Consider the following 25397-nt stretch of genomic DNA (forward strand, 5'->3'; position numbering starts at 1 on the left):
CAGAAAGCAAAATATGATCTCACCTCCCTACAGGCCCCTACCCCACCATTAGCTGATTTGCAGCATCTTGCTCTCAGGTCTGGAGACCTTGGAAGGAAGACTTATGAGCACACTTGTGAATGGAAGGAATCGTGGGCAGTCACAATGGTGGCAGAAATAGTTTAACTCTACTATCCCCAATTTCATCCGGCGCTAATATGGCAACCCAGCACAGGAAACTAGGAGTTTGGGATGGCAGATGTGGGTCTCTAATGGCTAAATGACTACCCCGTATGTTTTGGTCTCTGATCCCCATTACCCCAGAATACCTCTACACAACGGGTGCCCTGGAAAACACAAAAATGAAAGCTACAACACACATGTCGCAACTGATGGACACTGCATTTGAATACAACAGAGCAGGGATCAGTTGAGCAGGTTTTATTTTCAAAGAATATCCTGTAGAGATGTCTGATGTTACCCTTCTACTAAGTAATTAATGCTAAAGGCTAGAAAAGACACACTCTGAAAATCTAATCTAGCACAAGACACATTTACTTTCAGGAGTACTCAACTTTATTGTTTTGTAGTGATTCGATCTAACATAACATACATCTATACATGTCTGCATTTATATATGTTATAACTGCATATGTGTTTATTCTTTTGTTGCCCTGTATCATATTAATATGTGATGTTCCAGGTTTCCCTGCACTAATGTTATAACCTGTTTGACGAGTTAAGATTTTCTAAACCTTAGCAATACGGTGAACACCGTTTATTTTTTAGTATATTTGTGTTGCTTCAAAGCCACTTAACTGCTATTCTAAAATAATTAATGTGCCTTATATTTGTATAAACTGTTGCTTAGATTTTATTTATAGGAGCAGCCCACATTACTATAACTATTGAAGCTATGGCTCTTGTTACAGATATTAACCTACCTACTACTGCTTAATATTTTTAACGTGCTGTCTGCGGCCAAGGCAGGTATAGGTTGTATTAAGGGAAGGAGAGCCAGTGAAATCTGGACAGTATTAAGTAATCACTAAGCATCCCTGACTTAATAAGTTATTATCACTGTATAAATATACTGCAGCCAACCCCAGCAATAAGATATTACTATGCTAGGAAAAGGTTATTTTTGTTAAGTTGTGTGAAGCAACTCCATGCTAGTTTGCTGTAAGGTTGAATCCTTTATTCAGAGTTTGCATTATAGATTAAACTGACAAATATGTCCCCATATTAATGATACGCTCCAGCATTCAAAATGCGACTATTCTATACATAAGTACCTTAAAATCCCAAACTATACTCAAATACTAAAGACACAGATATATGATGCTACTAAAGCTACCCTCCACTTTTAGTACAGACTGCCCCATACAACAGATTTTGGGAGATACGTATCTTACAGAAGGACACGGATACCCTCCCAGTACCAGATCATCATTACCCTGTTCAGGCTATATTAATACGCACATGATATTAGATGCCATATATTAAGTACCTATATAATTGACAAAATTCCAGCAATACCTCCTAGTGTTAGGCAATCTTCTTTTATGTTGATAACTAGTTAAAAGTATTGCCTGCTACCCCTCTTACAACTCTTAAGCCACATAAATGCACACTGCCGCCTTATATCCTGTCAAAACCCCTATAAGATTTTATAATTTCCTAGCCGTAAACAACATTAGAGTATTGCAATAACTGCATATTTCATAGCCTGTCGGATCTATTATAATATTCAGGCTACACTATAGCTACACTACTGCCTTATATTGTTTTCCAATAACCTACTTTATTTCTTGGAAGTCTTATCAGTTATTGATTTTCTATATATGCTAGGTCCATGAGAGATCATATCAGGTGTATGAATTTGAACCCAGTAAGTCTTTGCATCTGAACTGAATATTCATACTACTCCTGCTAAACCTGGTCCAGGTCCACCCACCCCCCACATGTAGTTTACTTAGTAAACATAGGAAAATGTATCCCATTACGGTCCTATCTTCCCAATCTACTTCTATAAATACTTTAACATAGTAGCAATCTAACTATGATCCCTATCCCACAAATTTTGACTATTATGTATTCATCTACTTATCTCTTGTGCATAGTAGCTAGCATATAGCCCATCTCTAGAATCTGAGTTAAGTAATCACTAATACCATTAGAAAAAGTGAGGATTGTTATTTGTATTTTGTTATGCATAATTTACAACTGTCTTTTAACTTACGTAACAGTAGTACATTACAATGCCATGTATAACATTAGTGTCCTGTTAGTGGATGTAACTTCAGAATGATTTCTGTCATTATATTTCTTGACTGTTCACTCTTAACAACTATGTATTTAAATATGTTTTCAACCTCAATAAAAATATTATAAAAAAAACTTAAAAAGTGCCCATAACATAGCTATAGAGTATCTAAATGTTAATACAGGTAGCCCTCAGTTTACGCCGGGGTTAGGTTCCAGAAGGAATGGTTGTAAAAAGAAACCGTTGTAAATTGAAACCCAGTTTATAATGTAAGTCAATGGGAAGTGAGGGAGAGAGGTTCCAGGCCCCTCTAAAAATTGTCATAAGTAACATCTAATACATTATTTTTAAAGCTTTGAAATGAAGACTTTAAATGCTAAAGAGCAATATAAACCTAATAAAATAATCACACAACACAGACTTCACTTGCATTTTTCTGCTAACAGTTCTTTCTACGCATTCCAATCTGGACTGGTTTATAGACAGGAAGGTCTTGTTCCTTTGAAATCTGATCGATAGCTCAGGTCTGATTAATTTCAGCTTGCTTGGCTTTGCTGCAACACAAGCAGACAGCTCCACCTACTGGCTATTTTAATAAATGCACTGCTTCTCAATGCTTTTCAATAGCAATCACATGACTGGAAAAAAAGGTTGTTATTCTGAAACGGTGTAAATTGAACCGTTGTAAAACGAGGGCCACCTGTAAATGAAACTTTCCAGTAGACACTCGACCACCAGCAAACAAGCGGCAGACAGCCAATACAGTAATGAAACATATCAGCAGAGGTTATGGAATAGGAGTATATTGTAAATCCATAAAGGGATACAAAAGACAAGTCCCTACAACCAATGGAAGGTTTTTGAAAAATGTCCCATGAGGTGAGAAAAGAAAAACAAACAATACCCCATATACATCCCTCTGACAAGCACTGTAATTGGAAACTGGGCCTCAACATAGACTGAAAACCTCTCTTTCTAAAGAATCAAATGCACATCTTTAATATTCAAACACATCCAACAGAGGCTAAGTAAAGCCTGAGGTATGTGTGATATAGGAGGTGTTTTATAGTGCTCTTGGGATTGGGGAATCTTTGCCTCCTCCCAGTGGTAGAGAAGAGTAATTCCCAGGAGTAATGGACCGTGGACTCTCATTACCTGTATGAAAAAAAGTCATATTTGTTTCAAGGTGTGGAAGTGCCACATAAACATAATTTCATTTATGGAGAAAGGATTTTTCCATTCCTTTATAGTTTCCACAACTTACATTGAGACTAGTTTGACAGAGAGAAAAGAAGGACAACTGTCTGTCTCTTGTTTCATTCCCTGTGTCATGTTTGAGGACAACCACATTTTTTCTGGTCAGTATTCATATGATACGGCAAGTATGAGTCTGTTGTCTGTATGTTTATTTTTGTATTTGGTATTGGTTGGGCAGCACCAAAGCAACTCATGGAAGGTACAGTCAGCAAAACAAATAAACATAAGAAGACTAAGGAATTCCAATATTTAAACAAAGGGTTCACAAAATTTGACATAATAAAGCCATGCCAGTAGTAAAATAAGTTGTAAGAAGGGTTGATTAACACTCACAAGTGTAAATAGGGGCGCTATCACTTTAAATTGTGAAAATGTGCAATATGTGATGGTCTCAAGTGTAGTATTACTTGACACAGTAAATCATATGGATATATAACCAAATTGCAACATAAAACTGATACTGATACTATGATACCAGAGTCCAAAGTTTATATGTGATTAAAATCACACAAACAGGCTGCTCTCCTCAGGGTATAAAGCCGTCCACTTCAGATAAATTCTATAAAGAAAGGAGAAGGCGCCACATAGCGTAATTCAGCATATATATGACATAGAACAGATAGTGAATGGTATACACTCACATGTGGTAGAGCACTATAACGTAGTGCAAACTGGACAGACCGGATCCTCAGAGTTGTCCGGTATAACTCTCCTCTGGTGTATGCAACAAAGGACTTCCAGGTGTCTCTTCACTCAAACATAAGCTCTATGAGACCACCTGAAGAAACAGTAGCTTTACTGAGAAATGCGTCGCTGTATTTTATATGTGTTTATTAAACACTTGTTCTTAAGTTACTTGCTATCCCTTTTTTAATTTATCAATCTCTACATACATTTTTGCATGAATATTGCCTTTTCACTCTTAACCCCTGTGAGTGAGCCTAGAGACATTCTATAGGCTTGTGCATTCAGCAGTCAGAGGAGAGTTTACAGGACAACTCTGAGGTTCCGGCTTGTCCAGTCTGCACTACATAACAGTGCTTTACCACAAGTGAGTGTATATTATCCACCATTTGTCTCCCTTTACTCCTTGCAGTATTATGCTATGTGGCGGTTGTTTTCTCTCTCATAGAGCTTATGTTTGAGTGAAGAGACACCTGGAAGTCCTTTGTTACATACACCAGAGGAGAGTTATACCAGACAACTCTGAGGATCCGGTCTGTCCAGTTTGCACTACGTTATAGTGCTCTACCACATGTGAGTGTATACTATTCACTATCTGTTCTATGTCATATATATGCTGAATTATGCTATGTGGCGCCTTCTCCTTTCTGTAAGAAGGGTTAAACCTTTTTCTTGAGTGTGTATTACATATTGATAACATAACACATTTAAATGATGAAGAAAACTTTCTTATATACACATGCTGCTTGTTGAATTTAAAAACACCCAAAACAATAACATAAGGATAAACATTTGATATTGATTATATGATATTCACACAAATAACAGAATTTATGTTTACCTGATAAATTTCTTTCTCCAACGGTGTGTCCGGTCCACGGCGTCATCCTTACTTGTGGGAATATTCTCTTCCCTAACAGGAAATGGCAAAGAGAGCACAGCAAAAGCTGCCCATATAGCCCCCCCTCTGGCTCCGCCCCCCAGTCATTCGACCGACGGTTAGGAGAAAAATGAGAAACTATAGGGTGCCGTGGTGACTGTAGTGTATAAAGAAAGAAATTTTTCAAACCTGATTAAAAACCAGGGCGGGCCGTGGACCGGACACACCGTTGGAGAAAGAAATTTATCAGGTAAACATAAATTCTGTTTTCTCCAACATTGGTGTGTCCAGTCCACGGCATCATCCTTACTTGTGGGAACCAATACCAAAGCTTTAGGACACGGATGACGGGAGGGAGCAAATCAGGTTACCTAAACGGAAGGCACCACGGCTTGCAAAACCTTTCTCCCAAAAATAGCCTCCGAAGAAGCATAAGTATCGAATTTGTAAAATTTGGCAAAAGTGTGCAGAGAAGACCAAGTCGCTGCCTTACATATCTGATCAACAGAAGCCTCGTTCTTGAAGGCCCATGTGGAAGCCACAGCTCTGGTAGAATGAGCTGTAATTCGTTCAGGAGGCTGCCGTCCTGCAGTCTCATAAGCCAATCGGATGATGCTTTTTAGCCAAAAAGAAAGAGAGGTAGCAGTAGCTTTCTGTCCTCTCCTCTTACCAGAATAAACGACAAACAAAGATGAAGTCTGTCTGAAATCCTTTGTTGCGTCTAAATAGAATTTTAAAGCACGGACCACATCTAAATTGTGTAACAAACGTTCCTTCTTTGAAACTGGATTCGGAGAAGAAATAGCAACCAAAAACAGAACTTTCCAAGATAGTAACTTAATATCTATGGAATGTAAAGGTTCAGACGGAACCCCTTGAAGAACTGAAAGAACTAAATTTAGACTCCAAGGAGGATTCATGGGTCTGTAAACAGGCTTGATTCTGACTAAAGCCTGTACAAAAGCTTGTAAATCTGGCACTGCAGCCAGGCGTCTGTGTAACAAAGCAGACAAAGCAGATATCTGTCCTTTTAGAGAACTCGCTGATAACCCTTTATCCAAACCCTCTTGGAGAAAGGAAAGAATCTTAGGAATTTTAATTTTACTCCAAGAGAAACCCTTGGAGTCACACCAACAGATATATGTTTTCCATATTTTATGGTAAATCTTCCTAGTCACAGGTTTTCTGGCTTGGACCAGAGTATCTATAACTGAATCTGAAAACCTACTCTTAGATAAAATCAAGCGTTCAATTTCCAAGCAGTCAGCTGCAGAGAGACTAGATTTGGATGTTCGAATGGACCTTGTACTAGAAGATCCTGTCTCAAAGGTAGCTTCCATGGTGGAGCCGATGACATATTCACCAGGTCTGCATATCAAGTCCTGCGTGGCCACGCAGGAGCTATCAGAATCACCGAGGCCTTCTCCTGTTTGATCCTGGCTACGAGCCTAGGAAGGAGAGGAAACTGTGGAAACACATAAGCTAGGTTGAACGACAAAGGCGCCACTAATGCATTCACTAGTGTCGCCTTGGGATCCCTGGATCTGGACCCGTAGCGAGGAACCTTGAAGTTCTGACGAGACGCCATCAGATCCATGTCTGGAATGCCCCATAATTGAGTTAACTGGGCAAAGACCTCCGGGTGGAGTTCCCACTCCCCCGGATGGAAAGTCTGACGACTCAAATAATCCGCCTCCCAGTTGTCTAATCCTGGGATGTGAATTGCAGATAGATGGCAGGAGTGATCCTCCGCCCATTTGATGATCTTGGATACCTCTCTCATCGCCAAGGAACTCTTTGTTCCTCCCTGATGATTGATGTAAGCTACAGTCGTCATGTTGTCCGACTGAAATCTTATGAATCCGGCCTTCGCTAGTTGAGGCCAAGCCCGGAGCGCATTGAATATCGCTCTGAGTTCCAGGATGTTTATCGGGAGAAGAGACTCTTCCCGAGACCATAGACCCTGAGCTTTCAGGGAGTCCCAGACCGCGCCCCAGCCTAATAGACTGGCGTCGGTCGTGACAATAACCCACTCTGGTCTGCGGAAACTCATTCCCTGAGACAGGTGATTCTGAGTCAACCACCAACGGAGTGAGTCTCTGGTTAACTGGTCTACTTGAATCTGGGGAGACAAGTCTGCATAATCCCCATTCCACTGTCTGAGCATGCACAGTTGCAATGGTCTTAGATGAATTCGAGCAAAAGGAACCACGTCCATTGCTGCAACCATTAGACCTATTACTGTACTTCCATGCACTGAGCTATGGAAGGTTGAGGAATAGATTGAAGAACTTGACAAGCCTTTAGAAGCTTTAATTTTCTGACCTCTGTCAGAAAAATCTTCATTTCTACAGAATCTATTATTGTTCCCAGAAAGGGAACTCTTGTAGACGGGGACAGGGAACTCTTTTCCACGTTCACCTTCCACCCGTGAGACCTGAGAAAAGCTAATACAATGTCTGTATGAGCAGTTGATCTGGAAAGGGACGACGCTTGGATTAGGATGTCGTCTAGGTAAGGTGCCACTGCAATGCCCCTCGGCTTTAGAACCGCTAGAAGGGACCCTAGCACCTTTGTGAAAATTCTGGGAGCAGTGGCTAGACCGAACGGAAGAGCCACGAACTGGTAATGTTTGTCCAGAAAGGCGAACCTTAAGAACTGATGATGATCTTTGTGGATAGGAATATGTAGGTACGCATCCTTTAAATCCACGGTAGTCATATATTGACCCTCCTGGGGTTTCCATTTTGAGCGATGGAACTCTGAGGAATTTGTTTAGAATTTTTAAATCCAGAATTGGTCTGAAAGTTCCCTCTTTTTTGGGAACTACAAACAGGTTTGAGTAAAACCCCTGACCTTGTTCCACTGTTGGAACTGGGTGTCTTCTACGCAATGTAAGAATGCCTGTCTCTTTATCTGGTCTGAAGATAAGCGAGACATGTGGAACCTTCCCCTTGGAGGGAGATCCTTGAATTCTAGAAGATAACCCTGAGAGACTATTTCTAGTGCCCAGGGATCCTGAACATCTCTTGCCCAAGCCTGAGCAAAGAGAGAAAGTCTGCCCCCTACTAGATCCGGTCCCGGATCGGGGGCTACCCCTTCATGCTGACTTGGTAGCAGCAGCAGGCTTCTTGGCCTGTTTACCCTTGTTCCAGCCTTGCATTGGTTTCCATGCTGGCTTGGCCTGGGAAGCGTTACCCTCTTGTCTAGAGGCCGCAGAGTTAGGAGACGGTCCGTTCCTGAAGTTGCGAAAGGAACGAAAATTAGATTTATTCTTGGCCTTAAAGGGCCTATCCTGTGGGAGGACATGGCCCTTTCCCCCAGTGATGTCTGAAATAATTTCCTTCAATTCTGGCCCAAAAAGGGTCTTACCTTTGAAAGGTATATTAAGCAATTTTGTCTTGGAAGACACAATTGCAAAACCTGAATTTTTCGCCGCTAACTTCGCCAATTGCAAAGCGGCATCTAAAATAAAGGAATTAGCTAACTTAAGTGCATGAATTCTGTCCATGACCTCCTCATATGGGGTCTCCTTATTGAGCGAATTTTCTAGTTCTTCGAACCAAAAACACGCCGCCGTTGTGACAGGAATAATGCACGAAATTGGTTGGAGGAGGAAAACTTGCTGAACAAATATCTTTTTAAGCAAACCCTTCAATGTTTTATCCATATAATTTTTGAAAGCACAACTTTCCTCAATGGGAATAGTCGTGCGTTTGGCCAACGTAGAAACTGCCCCCTCAACCTTAGGGACTGTTTGCCATGCATCCCTCCTTGGGTCTCTTAAATATAGGAGGTGGGACAAAGGGTATGCCTGGTTTCTCCCACTCCTTGGTCACTATGTCCGCCACCCTTTTGGGTATCGGAAAGGCATCAGGGTGCACAGGGAACTCTAGGAATTTGTCCATTTTGCACAATTTTTCTGGAATGACCAAAGAATCACAATCGTCCAGAGTAGTTAGTACCTCCTTAAGCAGGGCGCGGAGATGTTCTAACTTAAATTTAAACGTCACAACATCAGGTTCTGCCTGTTGAGAAATTTTTCCTGAATCAGAAATTTCTCCCTCCGACAGACCCTCCCTCACTGCCAATTCTGACTGATGTGAGGGTATGACAGATAAATTCTCGTCAGCGCACTCTTGCTCATCCACTGTATTTAAAACTGAGCAATCACGCTTTCTTTGATATGCTGGCATTTTGGATAAAATATTAGCTATAGAATTATCCATAACTGCCGTTAACTGTTGCATAGTAACAAGCATTGGCGCGCTAGATGTACTAGGTGTCGCCTGCGCGGGCATAACTGGTGTTGACACAGAAGGAGAGGATGATGAACTATCCCCACTACCTTCCCTTGAGGAATCATCTTGGGCAACCTTATTAAATGTGACAGTACTGTCCTTACTCTGTTTGGACGCCATGGCACAATTATCACATACATTTAAAGGGGGTACCACCTTGACCTCCATACATACAGAACATGTTCTATCTGAAGGTACAGACATGTTAGACAGGCTTATACAGGCTATTAATGCAATAAAACCGTTTTTAAACAAAACCGTTACTGTCTCTTTAAATGTTAAACAGAGCACACTTTATTTCTGAATGTGTGAAAAACTATGAAGGAAATATCCAATCCTTACCAAATTTGCACCCTAGTGTCTTAATGCTTTGAAAGTATTGCACACCGAATTTCAAGTTTGTAACCCCTTAAATTTGATCAATTTACCAGCTTAAACCCACTACAGTCCCAGCCACAGCCTTTGCTGCGGCCTCACCTTTCCTTAGGGGATATTCGCCACCGAAATAAGCCCTCCAGAAACGTTTTTTATGGCCACCGGACCTCTCTCACATGAAGCTGCATGCACTGCTTCCAGAAGTAACTGCGCAATTAAGGCGCGAAAATGAGGCCTCCTCCCTCTGCATACTAGAGTGAAAGGCCCTTCCTGACTAGAATAGGTGTCTAAACGACTGCCAGGCGATTAAAAAACGTTCCCCAAAGTGTTTTCAAGTTCCAAAACACTCCAAAAGACATATAAATATTGAATAAATCAATCGATTTAGCCCGCAATAGTGTCAACCAGTATATAGCCCATTAATAAGCCTTCATTCTGTTATGAGTCTAAGAAAATGGCTTACCGATCCCAAAAAGGGAAAATGACAGTCTTCTAGCATTACTATGTCTTGTTAGAAAAAGGACTAGTCATACCTTGAGCAGAAAAGTCTGCAAACTGTTCCCCCCAACTGAAGTTCTCTGGGCTCAACAGTCCTGCGTGGGAACAGCAATTGATTTTAGTTACTGCTGCTAAAATCATCCTCCTCTTTAAACAGAACTCTTCATCTTTTTTCTGTTTTAGAGTAAATAGTACAAACCGGCACTATTTTAAAATAACAAACTCTTGATAGAAGATTAAAAAACTACAACTAACACCACATACTCTTTACCATCCCCGTGGAGATGCTACTTGTTCAGAGCGGCAAAGAGAATGACTGGGGGGGAGGAGCCAGAGGGGGGGCTATATGGGCAGCTTTTGCTGTGCTCTCTTTGCCATTTCCTGTTAGGGAAGAGAATATTCCCACAAGTAAGGATGACGCCGTGGACCTGACACACCAATGTTGGAGAAATAACTGTATCTTTTGTCTTCAGTACAAATGATCACTCAATAAAGAAAAGTAATACTGGGTATATTGAACTACAATAGTAGATTCTATAACAAATTCTAAGAATAACAAAATATTACCCAATCATAACAATTTATTATCAGTGTTGTTTGCTCTTCCTCCCCTAAACCATCCCGCAGCCAAGGGTCAAAGGTTGGCTGGCAATTTACATGCTTATTAAAATAGTTAAATTCAACACTATTGTATCTTTAAACCTCTACTTAATTTCATAATTTTAAAACCATATAAAAATACAATAAAAACAACAAATATATGCACCAAAAAGTGTGTCTGACATGTTCAGGCTTACACCATAATCATAGAATTCTCAGATTGATTGTTACTCTCAGCCAAAAAGGTACTGAGATATTTTAAATATCTCCATGTTGTAAGTTAAAGGGTAACAATGTCACAAAAGACTCCCATATCAAGCAAAAATTTGAAGCTATGACAAGAAGATTTGAAGTTTATCCTTTTTCCAAGATGTTATAACAAACAGAAAAGCATATAAGAGAAAATCTAATAGTTGAAATGGCATCAGGATTCATAGACAATCTACTTCCGTGTTTGAGCCATAAAACCACTGTTATTATGCTACTAATCTACACTATAAAGTCTTCGTTCAACTGTGAAAATCCATGAATCCCTTTCTTATGAACCTTAACACAACAGTCAAACACAGAAGCTTGAGAGAAATCCTATAGGTGTATTTATGTGAGTTTACATTAACATATTATTGCATCTCCTCTCCACACAGATATTGGTACTTTATAAGCAAAGCCAAAATTTCAACATCTCTGAATCATATCTAATTGTATTTCTCTATGTATAATTTTTTTTTTTTTTAATTTCTGAAATATTCTAAAATTATATATATGTAGTATTGCTTTTCTGGTGTTCAGGTGAGAGCATAATATATAACACTTTAACTTTTCATTTGGAACATTTGATCGAAATTCCATCGTTTTTTTTTTAATATAATCTATTTAAAAAATACTTACTGATGTTTTTACAGTTCTGGAGGACAAATGTAGCTGCTTTGTTTAACTCCTCATCCTGTGACTCTGTAAGAACCTGAATGACAATTGGGAGTCCGTTGTTCTTTAGAAGCTCATACTGATTTTTCTCTGTTTAATGACATTAATAAAGACAGATCATAAAACGATATTAAAATTTGATCACTTTTTTTTTTTCCTGATAAGCTCAGTATGCAAAAACATGAAAATAAATGATTATTAATAATAATAAATTCAGTTTACCAACAGATTATTGTTGGTACTATGACTTGGATTTCTGTCTTTTAGAAAACTCACCAAAAAATATTAAAAATTAGATGATTTTTTTTAACTTTTTTTTAAAAATCTTTTTCAAAGCTATTCAAATCCGTAAACTGACATGGCCTAATCACTTAGAAAAAAAATACCTGAGTTACATTACAATTCACACAGAAAACCAAAAACTTAGAAAAACATAATTTATGTAAGAACTTACCTGATAAATTAATTTCTTTCATATTAGCAAGAGTCCATGAGCTAGTGACGTATGGGATATACATTCCTACCAGGAGGGGCAAAGTTTCCCAAACCTCAAAATGCCTATAAATACACCCCTCACCACACCCACAAATCAGTTTAACGAATAGCCAAGAAGTGGGATGATAAGCAAAAAGTGCGAAGCATAAATATAAGGAATTGGAATAATTGTGCTTTATACAAAAAAATCATAACCACCACAAAAAAGGGTGGGCCTCATGGACTCTTGCTAATATGAAAGAAATAAATTTATCAGGTAAGTTCTTACATAAATTATGTTTTCTTTCATGTAATTAGCAAGAGTCCATGAGCTAGTGACGTATGGGATAATGACTACCCAAGATGTGGATCTTCCACGCAAGAGTCACTAGAGAGGGAGGGATAAAATAAAGACAGCCAATTCCGCTGAAAATAATCCACACCCAAACAAAGTTTAAAACTTATAATGAAAAAAACTGAAAATATAAGCAGAAGAATCAAACTGAAACAGCTGCCTGAAGTACTTTTCTACCAAAAACTGCTTCAGAAGAAGAAAACACATCAAAATGGTAGAATTTAGTAAAACCATGCAAAGAAGACCAAGTTGCTGCTTTGCAAATCTGAACAACCGAAGCTTCATTCCTAAACGCCCAGGAAGTAGAAACTGACCTAGTAGAATGAGCTGTAATCCTTTGAGGCGGAGTTTTACCCGACTCGACATAAGCATGATGAATTAAAGATTTCAACCAAGATGCCAAAGAAATGGCAGAAGCCTTCTGACCTTTCCTAGAACCGGAAAAGATAACAAATAGACTAGAAGTCTTTCGGAAATTCTTAGTAGCTTCAACATAATATTTCAAAGCTCTAACTACATCCAAAGAAAGCAATGATTTCTCCTTAGAATTCTTAGGATTAGGACATAATGAAGGAACCACAATTTCTCTACTAATGTTGTTAGAATTCACAACCTTAGGTAAAAATTTAAAAGAAGTTCGCAACACCGCCTTATCCTGATGAAAAATCAGAAAAGAAGACTCACAAGAAAGAGCAGATAATTCAGAAACTCTTCTGGCAGAAGAGATGGCCAAAAGGAACAAAACTTTTCAAGAAAGTAATTTAATGTCCAAAGAATGCATAGGTTCAAACGGAGGAGCTTGAAGAGCCCCCAGAACCAAATTCAAACTCCAAGGAGGAGAAATTGACTTAATGACAGGTTTTATACGAACCAAAGCTTGTACAAAACAATGAATATCACGAAGATTAACAATCTTTCTGTGAAAAAGAACAGAAAGAGCAGAGATTTGTCTTTTCAAGGAACTTGCAGACAAACCTTTATCCAAACCATCCTGAAGAAACTGTAAAATTCTCGGAATTCTAAAAGAATACCAGGAAAAATGATGAGAAAGACACCAAGAAATATAAGTCTTCCAGACTCTATAATATATCTCCCTAGATACGGATTTACGAGCCTGTAACATAGTATTAATCACAGAGTCAGAGAAACCTCTTTGACTAAGAATCAAGCGTTCAATCTCCATACCTTTAAATTTAAGGATTTGAGATCCTGATGGAAAAAAGGACCTTGTGACAAAAGGTCTGGTCTTAACGGAAGAGTCCGCGGTTGGCAAGAGGCCATCCGGACAGGATCTGCATACCAAAAACCTGTGAGGCCATGCTGGAACAAGCAGAACAAATGAGCATTCCAGCAGAACAAATGAGCATTCCTTCAGAATCTTGGAGATTACTCTTGGAAGAAGAACTAGAGGCGGAAATATATAGGCAGGATGATACTTCCAAGGAAGTGACAACGCATCCACTGCTTCCGCTTGAGGATCCCTGGATCTGGACAGATACCCCATATTTGAACAATCTGAAGAAATACCTCTGGGAGAAGAGACCATTCGCCCGGATGAAACCTGTGGCGACTGAGATAATCCGCTTCCCAATTGTCTATACCTGGGATATGAACCGCAGAAACTAGACAGGAGCTGGATTCCGCCCATACCAGAATTTGAGATACTTCTTTCATAGCCAGAGGACTGTGAGTCCCTCCTTGATGATTGATGTATGCCACAGTTGTGACATTGTCTGTCTGAAAACAAATGAACGATTCTCTCTTTAGAAGAGGCCAAGACTGAAGAGCTCTGAAAATTGCACGGAGTTCCAAAATATTGATTGGTAATCTCAGCTCCTGAGATTCCCAAACCCCTTGTGCTGTCAGAGACCCTCACACAGCTCCCCAACCTGTAGGACTTGCATCTGTTGAAATTACAGTCCAGGTCGGAAGAACAAAAGAAGCCCCCTGAACTAAACGATGGTGATCTGTCCACCACGTCAGAGAGTGTCGTACAATCGGTTTTAAAGATATTAATTGAGATATCTTTGTGTAATCCCTGCACCACTGGTTCAGCATACAGAGCTGAAGAGGCCGCATGTGAAAACGAGCAAAGGGGATCGCGTCCGATGCCGCAGTCATAAGACCTAGAATTTCCATGCATAAGGCTACCGAAGGGAAAGATTGTGACTGAAGGTTTCGACAAGCTGATATCAACTTTAGACGTCTCATGTCTAACAAAGATAGAGTCATGGATACTGAATCTATCTGAAAACCTAAAAAGGTTACCTGTGTCTGAGGAATCAATGAACTTTTTGGTAAATTGATCCTCCAACCATGATGTTGAAGAAACAACACAAGTCGATTCGAATGAGATTCTGCTAAATGTGAAGACTGAGGAAGTACCAAGATATCGTCCAAATAAGGAATACCACAATACCCTGTTTTCTGATTACAGACAGAAGGGCACGAGAACCTTCGAAAAAATTCTTGAAGCTGTGGCTAGGCCAAACGGCAGAGCCACAAACTGGTAATGCTTGTCTAGGAAAGAGAATCTCAGAAACTGATAGTGATCTGGATGAATCGGAATATGCAGATATGCATCCTGTAAATCTATAGTAGACATATAATGCCCTTGTTGAACAAAAGGCAGGATAGTCCTTACAGTTACCATTTTGAATGTTGGTATCCTTACATAACGATTCAATATTTTTAGATCCAGAACTGGTCTGAAGGAATTTTCCTTCTTTGGTACAATGAAGAGATTTGAATAAAACCCCAGTCCCTGTTCCAGAACTGGAACTGGCAAAATTACTCCAGTCAACTCTAGATCTGAAACACATTTCAGAAATGCTTGAGCCTTCGCTGGGTTTACTGGGACACGGGAAAGAAAAAATCTCTTTGCAGGAGGCCTTATCTTGAAGCCAATTCTGTACCCTTCTGAAACAATGTTCTGAATCCAAAGATTGTGAACGGAATTGATCCAAATTTCTTAGAAAAAACGTAATCTGCCCCCTACCAGCTGAGCTGGAATGAGGGCCGCACCTTCATGTGGACTTAGGAGCTGGCTTTGATTTTCTAAAAGGCTTGGATTTATTCCAGACTGGAGATGGTTTCCAAACTGATACCGCTCCTGAGGATGAAGGATCAGGTTTTTGTTCCTTGTTGTGACGAAAGGAACGAAAACGATTATTACCCTGGAAAGAAAGGGAAAGCAGAGTAGACTTAGAAGACATATCAGCATTCCAAGTCTTAAGCCATAAAGCTCTTCTAGCTAAAATAGCTAGAGACATATACCTGACATCAACTCTAATGATATCAAAGATGGCATTACAAATAAAATTATTAGCATGTTGAAGAATAAAAATGCTATGAGAATTATGATCTGTTACTTGTTGCGCTAAAGCTTCTAACCAAAAGATGAAGCTGCAGCAACATCCGCTAAAGATATAGCAGGTCTAAGAAGATTACCTGAACACAAGTAAGCTTTTCTTAGAAAGGATTCAATTTTCCTATCTAAAGGATCCTTAAGGAAGTACCATCTGCCGTAGGAATAGTAGTACGCTTAACAAGAGTAGAGACAGCCCCATCAACTTTAGGGATTTTGTCCCAAAACTCTAATCTGTCAGATGGCACAGGATATAATTGCTTAAAACGTTTAGAAGGAGTAAATGAATTACCCAAATTATTCCATTCCCTGGAAATTACTTCACAAATAGCACTAGGGACAGGAAAAACCTCTGGAATAACTACAGGAGATTTAAAAACCTTATCTAAACGTTTAGATTTAGTATCAAGAGGACCAGAATCCTCAATTTCTAATGCAATTAGGACTTCTTTAAGTAAAGAACGAATAAATTTCATTTTAAATAAATATGAAGATTTATCAGCATCAACCTCTGAGACAGAATCCTCTGAACCAGAAGAACCATTAACAGAATCAGAATGATGATGTTCATTTAAAAATTAATCTGAAAAATGAGAAATTTTAAAAGACTTTTTACATTTACTAGAAGGAGGAATAACAGACATAGCCTTCTTAATGGATTTAGAAACAAAATCTCTTATGTTATCAGTAACACTCTGAGTATTAGATGTTGACAGAACAGCAACAGGTAATGTAACAGTACTAAAGGAAATATTATCTGCATTAACAGTTTGTCATGACAAAACAGTACAAACAACAGCTGGAGGAACAGATACCATAAGTTTACAGTAGATACACTTAGCTTTGGTAGCTCCAGCCCCAGGCAGCGATTTTCCAGAAGTATCTTCTGACTCAGTTTCAACGTGGGACATCTTGCAATATGTAATAGAAAAAAACAACATATAAAGCAAAATTGATCAAATTCCTCAAATGACAGTTTCAGGAATGGGAAAAAAATGCCACTGAACAAGCTTCTAGCAACCAGAAGCAATAAAAAATGAGACTTAAATAATGTGGAGACAATAGTGACGTCCATATTTTTTTAGCGCCAAAAATGACGCCCACATTATTTGGCGCCTAAATGCTTTTGGCGGCAAAAATGACGCCACGTCCGGAACGCCGACACTTTTGGCGCAAAAGAACGTAAAGAATGACGCAACTTCCGGCGACACGTATGACGCCGGAAACAGAAAAAAAAAATTTTGCGCCAAAAAAGTCCGCGCCAAGAATGACGCAATAAAATGAAGCATTTTCAGCCCCCGCGAGCCTAACAGCCCACAGGGAAAAAGTCAAATTTTTAAGGTAAGAAAAAAATGATTTATTCATATGCATTATCCGATATATAATGAAACTGACTGTCTGAAATAAGGAATGTTGAACATCCTGAGTCAAGGCAAATAAATGTTTGAATACATATATTTAGAACTTTATAAAAAAGTGCCCAACCATAGCTTAGAGTGTCACAGAAAATAAGATTTACTTACCCCAGGACACTCATCTACATGTTGTAGAAAGCCAAACCAGTACTGAAACGAAAATCAGCAGAGGTAATGGTATATAAATAAGAGTATATCGTCGATCTGAAAAGGGAGGTAAGAGATTAATCTCTACGACCGATAACAGAGAACCTATGAAATAGACCCCGTAGAAGGAGATCATTGAATTCAAATAGGCAATACTCTCCTCACATCCCTCTGACATTCACTGCACGCTGAGAGGAAAACCGGGCTCCAACCTGCTGCGGAGCGCATATCAACGTAGAATCTAGCACAAACTTACTTCACCACCTCCATAGGAGGCAAAGTTTGTAAAACTGATTTGTGGGTGTGGTGAGGGGTGTATTTATAGGCATTTTGAGGTTTGGGAAACTTTGCCCCTCCTGGTAGGAATGTATATCCCATACGTCACTAGCTCATGGACTCTTGCTAATTACATGAAAGAAACAAGGTATTACAGCATTTTCGAAAACAGGATTATCAGAGACCTTCACAGAAGTAAAACAAATACACAAACAAAACAATATCAAGGCATGACAGATAATTAATTTAATATTGAATATTGCAGTTTTTTTACTTAACCAATAATTGACAGAATATGAGTGCAATGAATAACTTATGTCTAAACATTTAATTGCAATCAAAAATAACATTTAGATTTTGTTTATGTATAAGTTTAATAGTTTAAAAGTGTGATTTGCAGTGATTGCAATTGCTGTTATACTTTACTGTTGCACTAAGTATATTTGTAAAGGTTATGATTGTTACTATCCTGAAATTCATGGGAAATAACCGAATATGTGTTCTTTCATTTGCATCTCAAATCACCTTGTTATTGTCTTTTGGTTTATATGTATTATACATATTTTTAGAAGTTATGATTTATGCAATCCTGCCTGTGAAACAATTTAACGTACCTATTTTATTTTAACCTATTTTGTTTTATAACTTTTTAAATAAACAAATAAAAGTGTGATTTGAATTTAGTTTTTCATTTTCGCTAAACAAAAATGTGGTTTCCTAACAAATAAATTGAGTATGGTAATGAACTAACACTGAAACAAAAAAGCTCTGCAAACAGCCAAAAAATGCCACTAAAAACAAAGTACAGTAGTGGTTTTGTTTACATTGAACAAAAACATCAGAAAAAATGTTAAATAAATGGTTTCTGACAAGTGGATTGGAATGAAGTTACATCTGAAAACCATTTGAAAACTCATCCAATAAACACGTAAGAACATCTATATGAAATGGAATCTGGAATTTACACACACACAATTTAAATTATAGTTTTTGCTTTTTTTTTATACAGCATATTGATAGACTTTATAAAGACATACTGTATAATATAACTGTATAATTGTAGTAGAAAGGTATACATACCACAATTTTCAGTGCAATGGCCTAAAGTAAGTACAATGCTGAATATGTCTTCTGGATTAAGGCTTTCAAACGACAAAAGTTTTAGTAAATTTGACACAGTGTTGTACTTTGATAAACTGCCAGTGCAGCTAGCTAAGGAAAAAGAATAAAAACACTTGAATTAAAATTCCACAGTCTTTATATAGAAACAATAATATATATTGTTATTTAAGCAACCATATCTATAGGTAACTGTTTTCATTGGAATGACTGTACCTAATTAACATAGTCTAACAAAACTGATACAATTAATTTCACATTTATTTTCTCACATAAAAACAGGTGTGACCCACAAAAATCAGGGCATTATCCCCAGCTTACTAGCATCCCCTGGTTCAGTAGTTTCCCCTCTTTGATAGACTCACAACATTGTGTAGCGAGAGGTGTAGAGAGATGAAAATAATGTCAGGCTCTGTACCAAAGCAGCTACTGCCATAAGAATGTAAAGTTAAACAAACCAATCATACTAATATGCACCTGTGCAAAATGGCACTCCATACCCCCATGAGCTGTAAATATCTTTTGTTTGCCGTAATAAAAATCAGCATTTAACGTTGCATACATTTCTTTCTAATGTCTGTCCCATTATCTCTATTTGGCCATAGTGTTAGACATTTGTCCCAAGGGCAGACAACCTTTAAATTGAACAGTAAGGGTAAATATGTAAGTTATTTTGAATTACATATTTGCATATGATGTTATTGATGCTCATCAAAAGGGCTGTGTTGGTACTATTAAATAACTTCGTTCAGGAAGTCTTCTGGAAAGACTGTGAATCAACACACCTTACAGCACAATAAGGTGTGTTTATTCAAAATTATCTCCTGAATAATGAACACCCAAACCAAAATGTAACATGTTACTAAAGAAAAATAAATTGCAATAAAAACTGCGGGAAATGGGGGATCTTTTAATGATCAATAAAGAATAACATATTTTCCTAGTTCGTGAATTTACCCTAATTTGTTGTATGATTCAATCCCTGTTTTGGGTTATACAATAAAAAAGATTTACATTAATACATTGTGTAGAGAGGAACAGTTATCAGGTTATAACGCTGCTTTTTCACTACCGCTGGTATTACGAGTCTTGCAGATTTAGGGGCACCGCACACTTTTTTGGCCTTACTGCAAATCAACTTACGCAAATTGCTTATAGTCTATTTTCAATGGGATTTTAATAGCGCTCGTATTACAAGCTTTTCCTGGGAGGCCAAAAAGTGAGCGGTACACCCTATCCCGTCAAGATTCGTAACGCATTCTAAAGTCAGCAGTTATGAGTTTTACACTACAAAAGCTGAAGCATAGAAAGTATAACTAAAGTGTTACAAAGCACACTAACACCCATAAACTACCTATTAATCCCTAAACCGAGGCCCTCCCGCATTGCAAACACTAAAATAAAATTATTAACCCTTAATCTGCCGCACTGGACATCGCCACCACTATAAAAAACATATTAACCCCTAAACCGCCGCACTCCCGCATCGCAAACACTAGTTAAATAGTATTAACCCCTAATCTGCTGTCCCTAACATTGCTGCCACCTATCTACATTTATTAACCCCGAATCTGCCGCCCCCAACGTTGCCGCCACTATACTAAAGTTATTAACCTCTAACCCTAAGTCTAACCCTAACCCCCCTAACTTAAATATAATTAAAATAAATATAAATAAAACTTACTATTAATAACTAAATAATTCCTATTTAAAACTGAATAGTTACCTGTAAAATAAACCCTAAGCTAGCTACAATATAACTAATAGTTACATTGTATCTAGCTTAGGGTTTATTTTTATTTTACAGGCAAGTTTGCATTTATTTTAACTAGGTAGAATAGTTACTAAATAGTTATTACCTATTTACTAACTACCTAGCTAAAATAAATACAAATGTACCTGTAAAATAAAACCTAACCTGCTTTACAATAAAACCTAACCTAACCCTACAATTAAATAAATTCCCTAAATTAAATACAATTAACTAAATTCAATACAATTAGCTAAATTACAAAAAAACACACTAAATTACAGAAAATAAAAAACAAATTACAAGATCTTTAAACTAATTACACCTAATCTAATAGCCCTATCAAAATAAAAAAGTCCACCCAAAATAAAAAAAAACCTAGCCTAAACTAAACTACCAATAGCCCTTAAAAGGGCCTTTTGCGGGGCATTGCCCCAAAGAAATCAGCTCTTTCAACTGTAAAAAAAATACAAACAACCCCCCAACAGTAAAACCTACCACCCACACAACCAACCCCCCAAATAAAATCCTAAATAAAAAAACCTACTCCAACCATTGCCCTGAAAAGGGCATTTGGATGGGCATTACCCTTAAAAGGGCATTTAGCTCTATTGCAGCCCAAACCCCTAATCTAAAAATAAAACCCTCTCAATACACCCTTAAAAAATCCTAACACTAACCCCCGAAGATCCACTTATAGTTTTGAAGAGCCGACATCCATCCTCAATGAAGCCGGGAGAAGTCTTCATCCAATCGGCAAGAAGTCCTCAACGAAGCCGGCAGAAGTGATCCTCCAGACGGGCAGAAGTCTTCACCCAGAAGGCATCTTCTTCATCCTTCCGACGCGGAGCGGCTCCATCTTCAAGACATCCGGCGCGGAGCATCCTCTTCAATCGACGGCTTTTTCTACAATGAAGGTTCCTTTAAATGACGTCATCCAAGATGGCGTCCCTTAGATTCCTATTGGCTGATAGAATTCTATCAGCCAATCGGAATTAAGGTTGAAAAATCAACCAATAGGATTGAGCTTGCATTCTATTGGCTGATTGGAACAGCTAATAGAATGCGAGCTCAATCCTATTGGCTGATTGGATCAACCAATAGGATTGAAGTTCAATCCTATTGGCTGATTGCATCAATCAATAGGATTTTTTCAACCTTAATTCCGATTGGCTGATAGAATTCTATCAGCCAATCGGAATCTAAGGGATGCCATCTTGAATTACATCATTTAAAGGAACCTTCATTGTAGAAGAAGCCGTCGATTGAAGAGGATGCTCCGTGCCGGATGTCTTAAAGATTGAGGACTTCTTGCCGCTTGGATGAAGACTTCTCCCAGCTTCGTTGAGGATGGATGTCGGCTCTTCAAAACTGAAAGTGGATCTTCGGAGGTTAGTGTTAGGATTTTTTAAGGGTGTATTGGGTGGGTTTTATTTTTAGATTAGGGGTTTGGGCTGCAATAGAGCTAAATGCCCTTTTAAGGGCAATGCCCATCCAAATGCCCTTTTCAGGGCAATGGGGGAGATTAGGTTTTTTTATTTAGGATTTTATTTGGGGGGTTGGTTGTGTGGGTGGTGGGTTTTACTATTGGGGTGGTTGTTTGTATTTTTTTTAAAGGTAAAAGAGCTGATTTCTTTGGGGCAATGCCCCGCAAAAGGACCTTTTAAAGGCTATTGGTAGTTTAGTTTAGGCTAGGTTTTTTATATTTTGGGTTGGCTTTTTTTATTTTGATAGGGCTATTAGATTAGGTGTAAGTAGTTTAAATATCTTGTAATTTGTTTTTTATTTTCTGTAATTTAGTGGGTTTTTTTTGTAATTTAGCTAATTGTATTGAATTTAGTTAATTGTATTTAATTTAGGGAATTTATTTAATTTTGGGGTTAGGTTAGGTTTTATTGTAAGGCAGGTTAGGTTTTATTTTACAGGTACATTTTTATTTATTTTAGCTAGGTAGTTAGTAAATAGTTAATAACTATTTACTAACTATTCTACCTAGTTAAAATAAATACAAACTTGCCTGTAAAATAAAAATAAACCCTAAAGATACAATGTAACTATTAGTTATATTGTAGCTAGCTTAGGGTTTATTTTACAAGTATTTAGTTTAAAATAGGAATTATTTAGTTATTAATAGTAAGTTTTATTTATATTTATTTTAATTTTATTTAAGTTAGGGGGTTAGGGTTAGGGTTAGACTTAGGGTTAGAGGTTAATAACTTTAGTATAGTGGCGGCAACATTGGGGCCGGAAGATTAGGGGGTTAATAAATGTAGGTAGGTGGCGGCGATGTTCGGGGCAGCAGATTAGGGGTTAATAATATTTAACTAGTGTTTGCGATGCGGGAGTGCGGCGGTTTAGGGGTTAATATGTTTATTATAGTGGCGGCAATGTCCAGAGCGTCGGATCAGGGGTTAATAAGTATAATGTAGGTGTCGGCGATGTCGGGGGTGGCAGATTAGGGGTTAATAAGTGTAAGATTAGGGGTATTTAGACTCGGGGTTCATGTTAGGGTGTTAGGTGTAAACATAAATTTTGTTTCCCCATAGAAATCAATGGGGCTGCATTACTGAGCTTTACGCTGCTTTATTGCAGGTATAAGGCTTTTTTTCAGCCGTCTCCCCCTATAGATGTCTATGGGGAAATCGTGCACGAGCATGTACAACCAGCTCACCGCTGACTTAAGCAGCGCTGGTATTGGAGTGCGGTATGGAGCTCAATTTTGCTCTATGCTCACTTCTTGCCTAATAACGCCTGGTTGATAAAAACCTGTAATACCAGCGCTGTAGGTAAGTGAGCGGTGAGAATAACGTGCAAGTTAGCAACGCACCCCTCTTACCACAAAACTCATAATCTGGCCGATTGTGTGCAACATATCATAATGATAAGATAGGTGACAGAATACCAAAACCCCTATTGATTCACATATACTACATAATCCAATGATGAGAGGATAAATAACTAATATCTAATGATAGTGATGTCATAGTGATCTAATCCTAAAGATAAAAAATAAAATGGACTTAACTAAAAGCTGCCATATCAATGTGTTCATTAAGTCCATGGGGATTAATGGTTCTCATTTTCCAAATCCAATAAGGGGGGTGGGGTAGTTGTGCAAGATTTGGAGGATTATTTAAAAGAAGCTAATCGTATTCTTTTAGACACTGAGTATTATAGAAAACTCACTTTTAATCCAAAGAAACAGTACCTGATTGGTCTCAATAAACTTATCGATGCAGGCTTTTTGGAAGGTATCTTAACAAAAAAAGAAAAAGATTACCTTGTTCCCAACACTTCAAATCTTGCATACTACTACCACCTCCCTAAGATCCACAAATGCACCAAAAATCCACCTGGTAGACCGATCATTTCGGGGATCGATAATTTGACATGTAACCTGTTTGAATACATAGATCAATTCCTGAAAAAAATCGGTGATAGGTTTACCATCGTATATCAAGAATACACTTGATTTGATATCGAAACTATTTAAGATTAAGAAGACAAGCCGCAGTTTGCTTTGGTTGACATGTGATGTTTCAGCTCTGTATTCCAATATAGCACACAACCTTGGTCTAAAAGCCATAGACAATTAACAAGAGATATATATTTACCAACAAAACAGAGGCTTTTTTTACTCAAGGCTATCTCTTTTGTATTAAAACATAATTACTTTGTATTCCAGGAACAGTTTTTCCTACAAATCAAGGGAACGGCCATGGGGACCAGATTCGCCCCTAGTTTTGATAACTTGTTCATGGGGATTTTTGAAGAGGAGTATATTTACAACTCACCCCAGGGGGCAAACCTGGTATTCTATGGCCGTTTCATTGACAACCTACTTTTTATTTGGAAGGGACCTGAAACTTCAGCCTTACAATTTGTAGAGTCTCTCAATGATAATAATATGGGTCTTAACTTTACATCCAAAGTCAGGAAAGAGAGCATTGACTTTTTGGATTTGGTATTATATTGGGGTCCAGATGGACTTGTTTCCACAAATACATTCTTTAAGACAGTGGATACGAATAGTTACCTTAATTTTAAGAGTAACCATTATAAACCTTGGAAAAATAATATCCATTTACAACCAATTTTGTAGAATTCAAAGAAATTGTATGGATCTATTGGTATATGACGAACAAGCAAACATTTTGAAAGATAGATTTCTATAGAGGAAATATCCCTTGAAATTAGTAGAAGATAGTTACCTTAAAGCAAGAAACAAAGATAGATCAGAATTTTTTAAATCTAAAGATAATAATGACAGCTCTAACCACAAAAACAGAATTTATGCTTACCTGATAAATTACTTTCTCCAACGGTGTGTCCGGTCCACGGCGTCATCCTTACTTGTGGGAAATATCTCTTCCCCAACAGGAAATGGCAAAGAGTCCCAGCAAAGCTGGCCATATAGTCCCTCCTAGGCTCCGCCCACCCCAGTCATTCGACCGACGGACAGGAGGAAAAAATAGGAGAAACTATAGGGTGCCATGGTGACTGTAGTTAGAGAAAATAATTCATCAAACCTGATTAAAAAACCAGGGCGGGCCGTGGACCGGACACACCGTTGGAGAAAGTAATTTATCAGGTAAGCATAAATTCTGTTTTCTCCAACATTGGTGTGTCCGGTCCACGGCGTCATCCTTACTTGTGGGAACCAATACCAAAGCTTTAGGACACGGATGAAGGGAGGGAGCAAATCAGGTTACCTAAACAGAAGGCACCAC

The 25397-nt window shown here is 38.2% G+C and overlaps 1 protein-coding gene across 1 annotated transcript in view; it reads right to left on the reverse strand.

The window, feature by feature from the left end:
• Positions 1-25397, reverse strand: part of TERB1 (telomere repeat binding bouquet formation protein 1) — a 273372-nt gene that overhangs the window by 221083 nt on the left and 26892 nt on the right. Inside the window, exons 8-9 of the mRNA XM_053715885.1 lie at positions 18879-19010; positions 11729-11854 (exon numbers count right to left, since the gene is read on the reverse strand). Coding sequence (XP_053571860.1) covers positions 11729-11854; positions 18879-19010 — 258 coding nt within the window. The remainder of the gene's footprint in view (positions 1-11728; positions 11855-18878; positions 19011-25397) is intronic.

This window comes from Bombina bombina, chromosome 1, assembly GCF_027579735.1.
Source record: "Bombina bombina isolate aBomBom1 chromosome 1, aBomBom1.pri, whole genome shotgun sequence".
NCBI classification, from domain to species: Eukaryota; Metazoa; Chordata; class Amphibia; order Anura; family Bombinatoridae; genus Bombina; species Bombina bombina.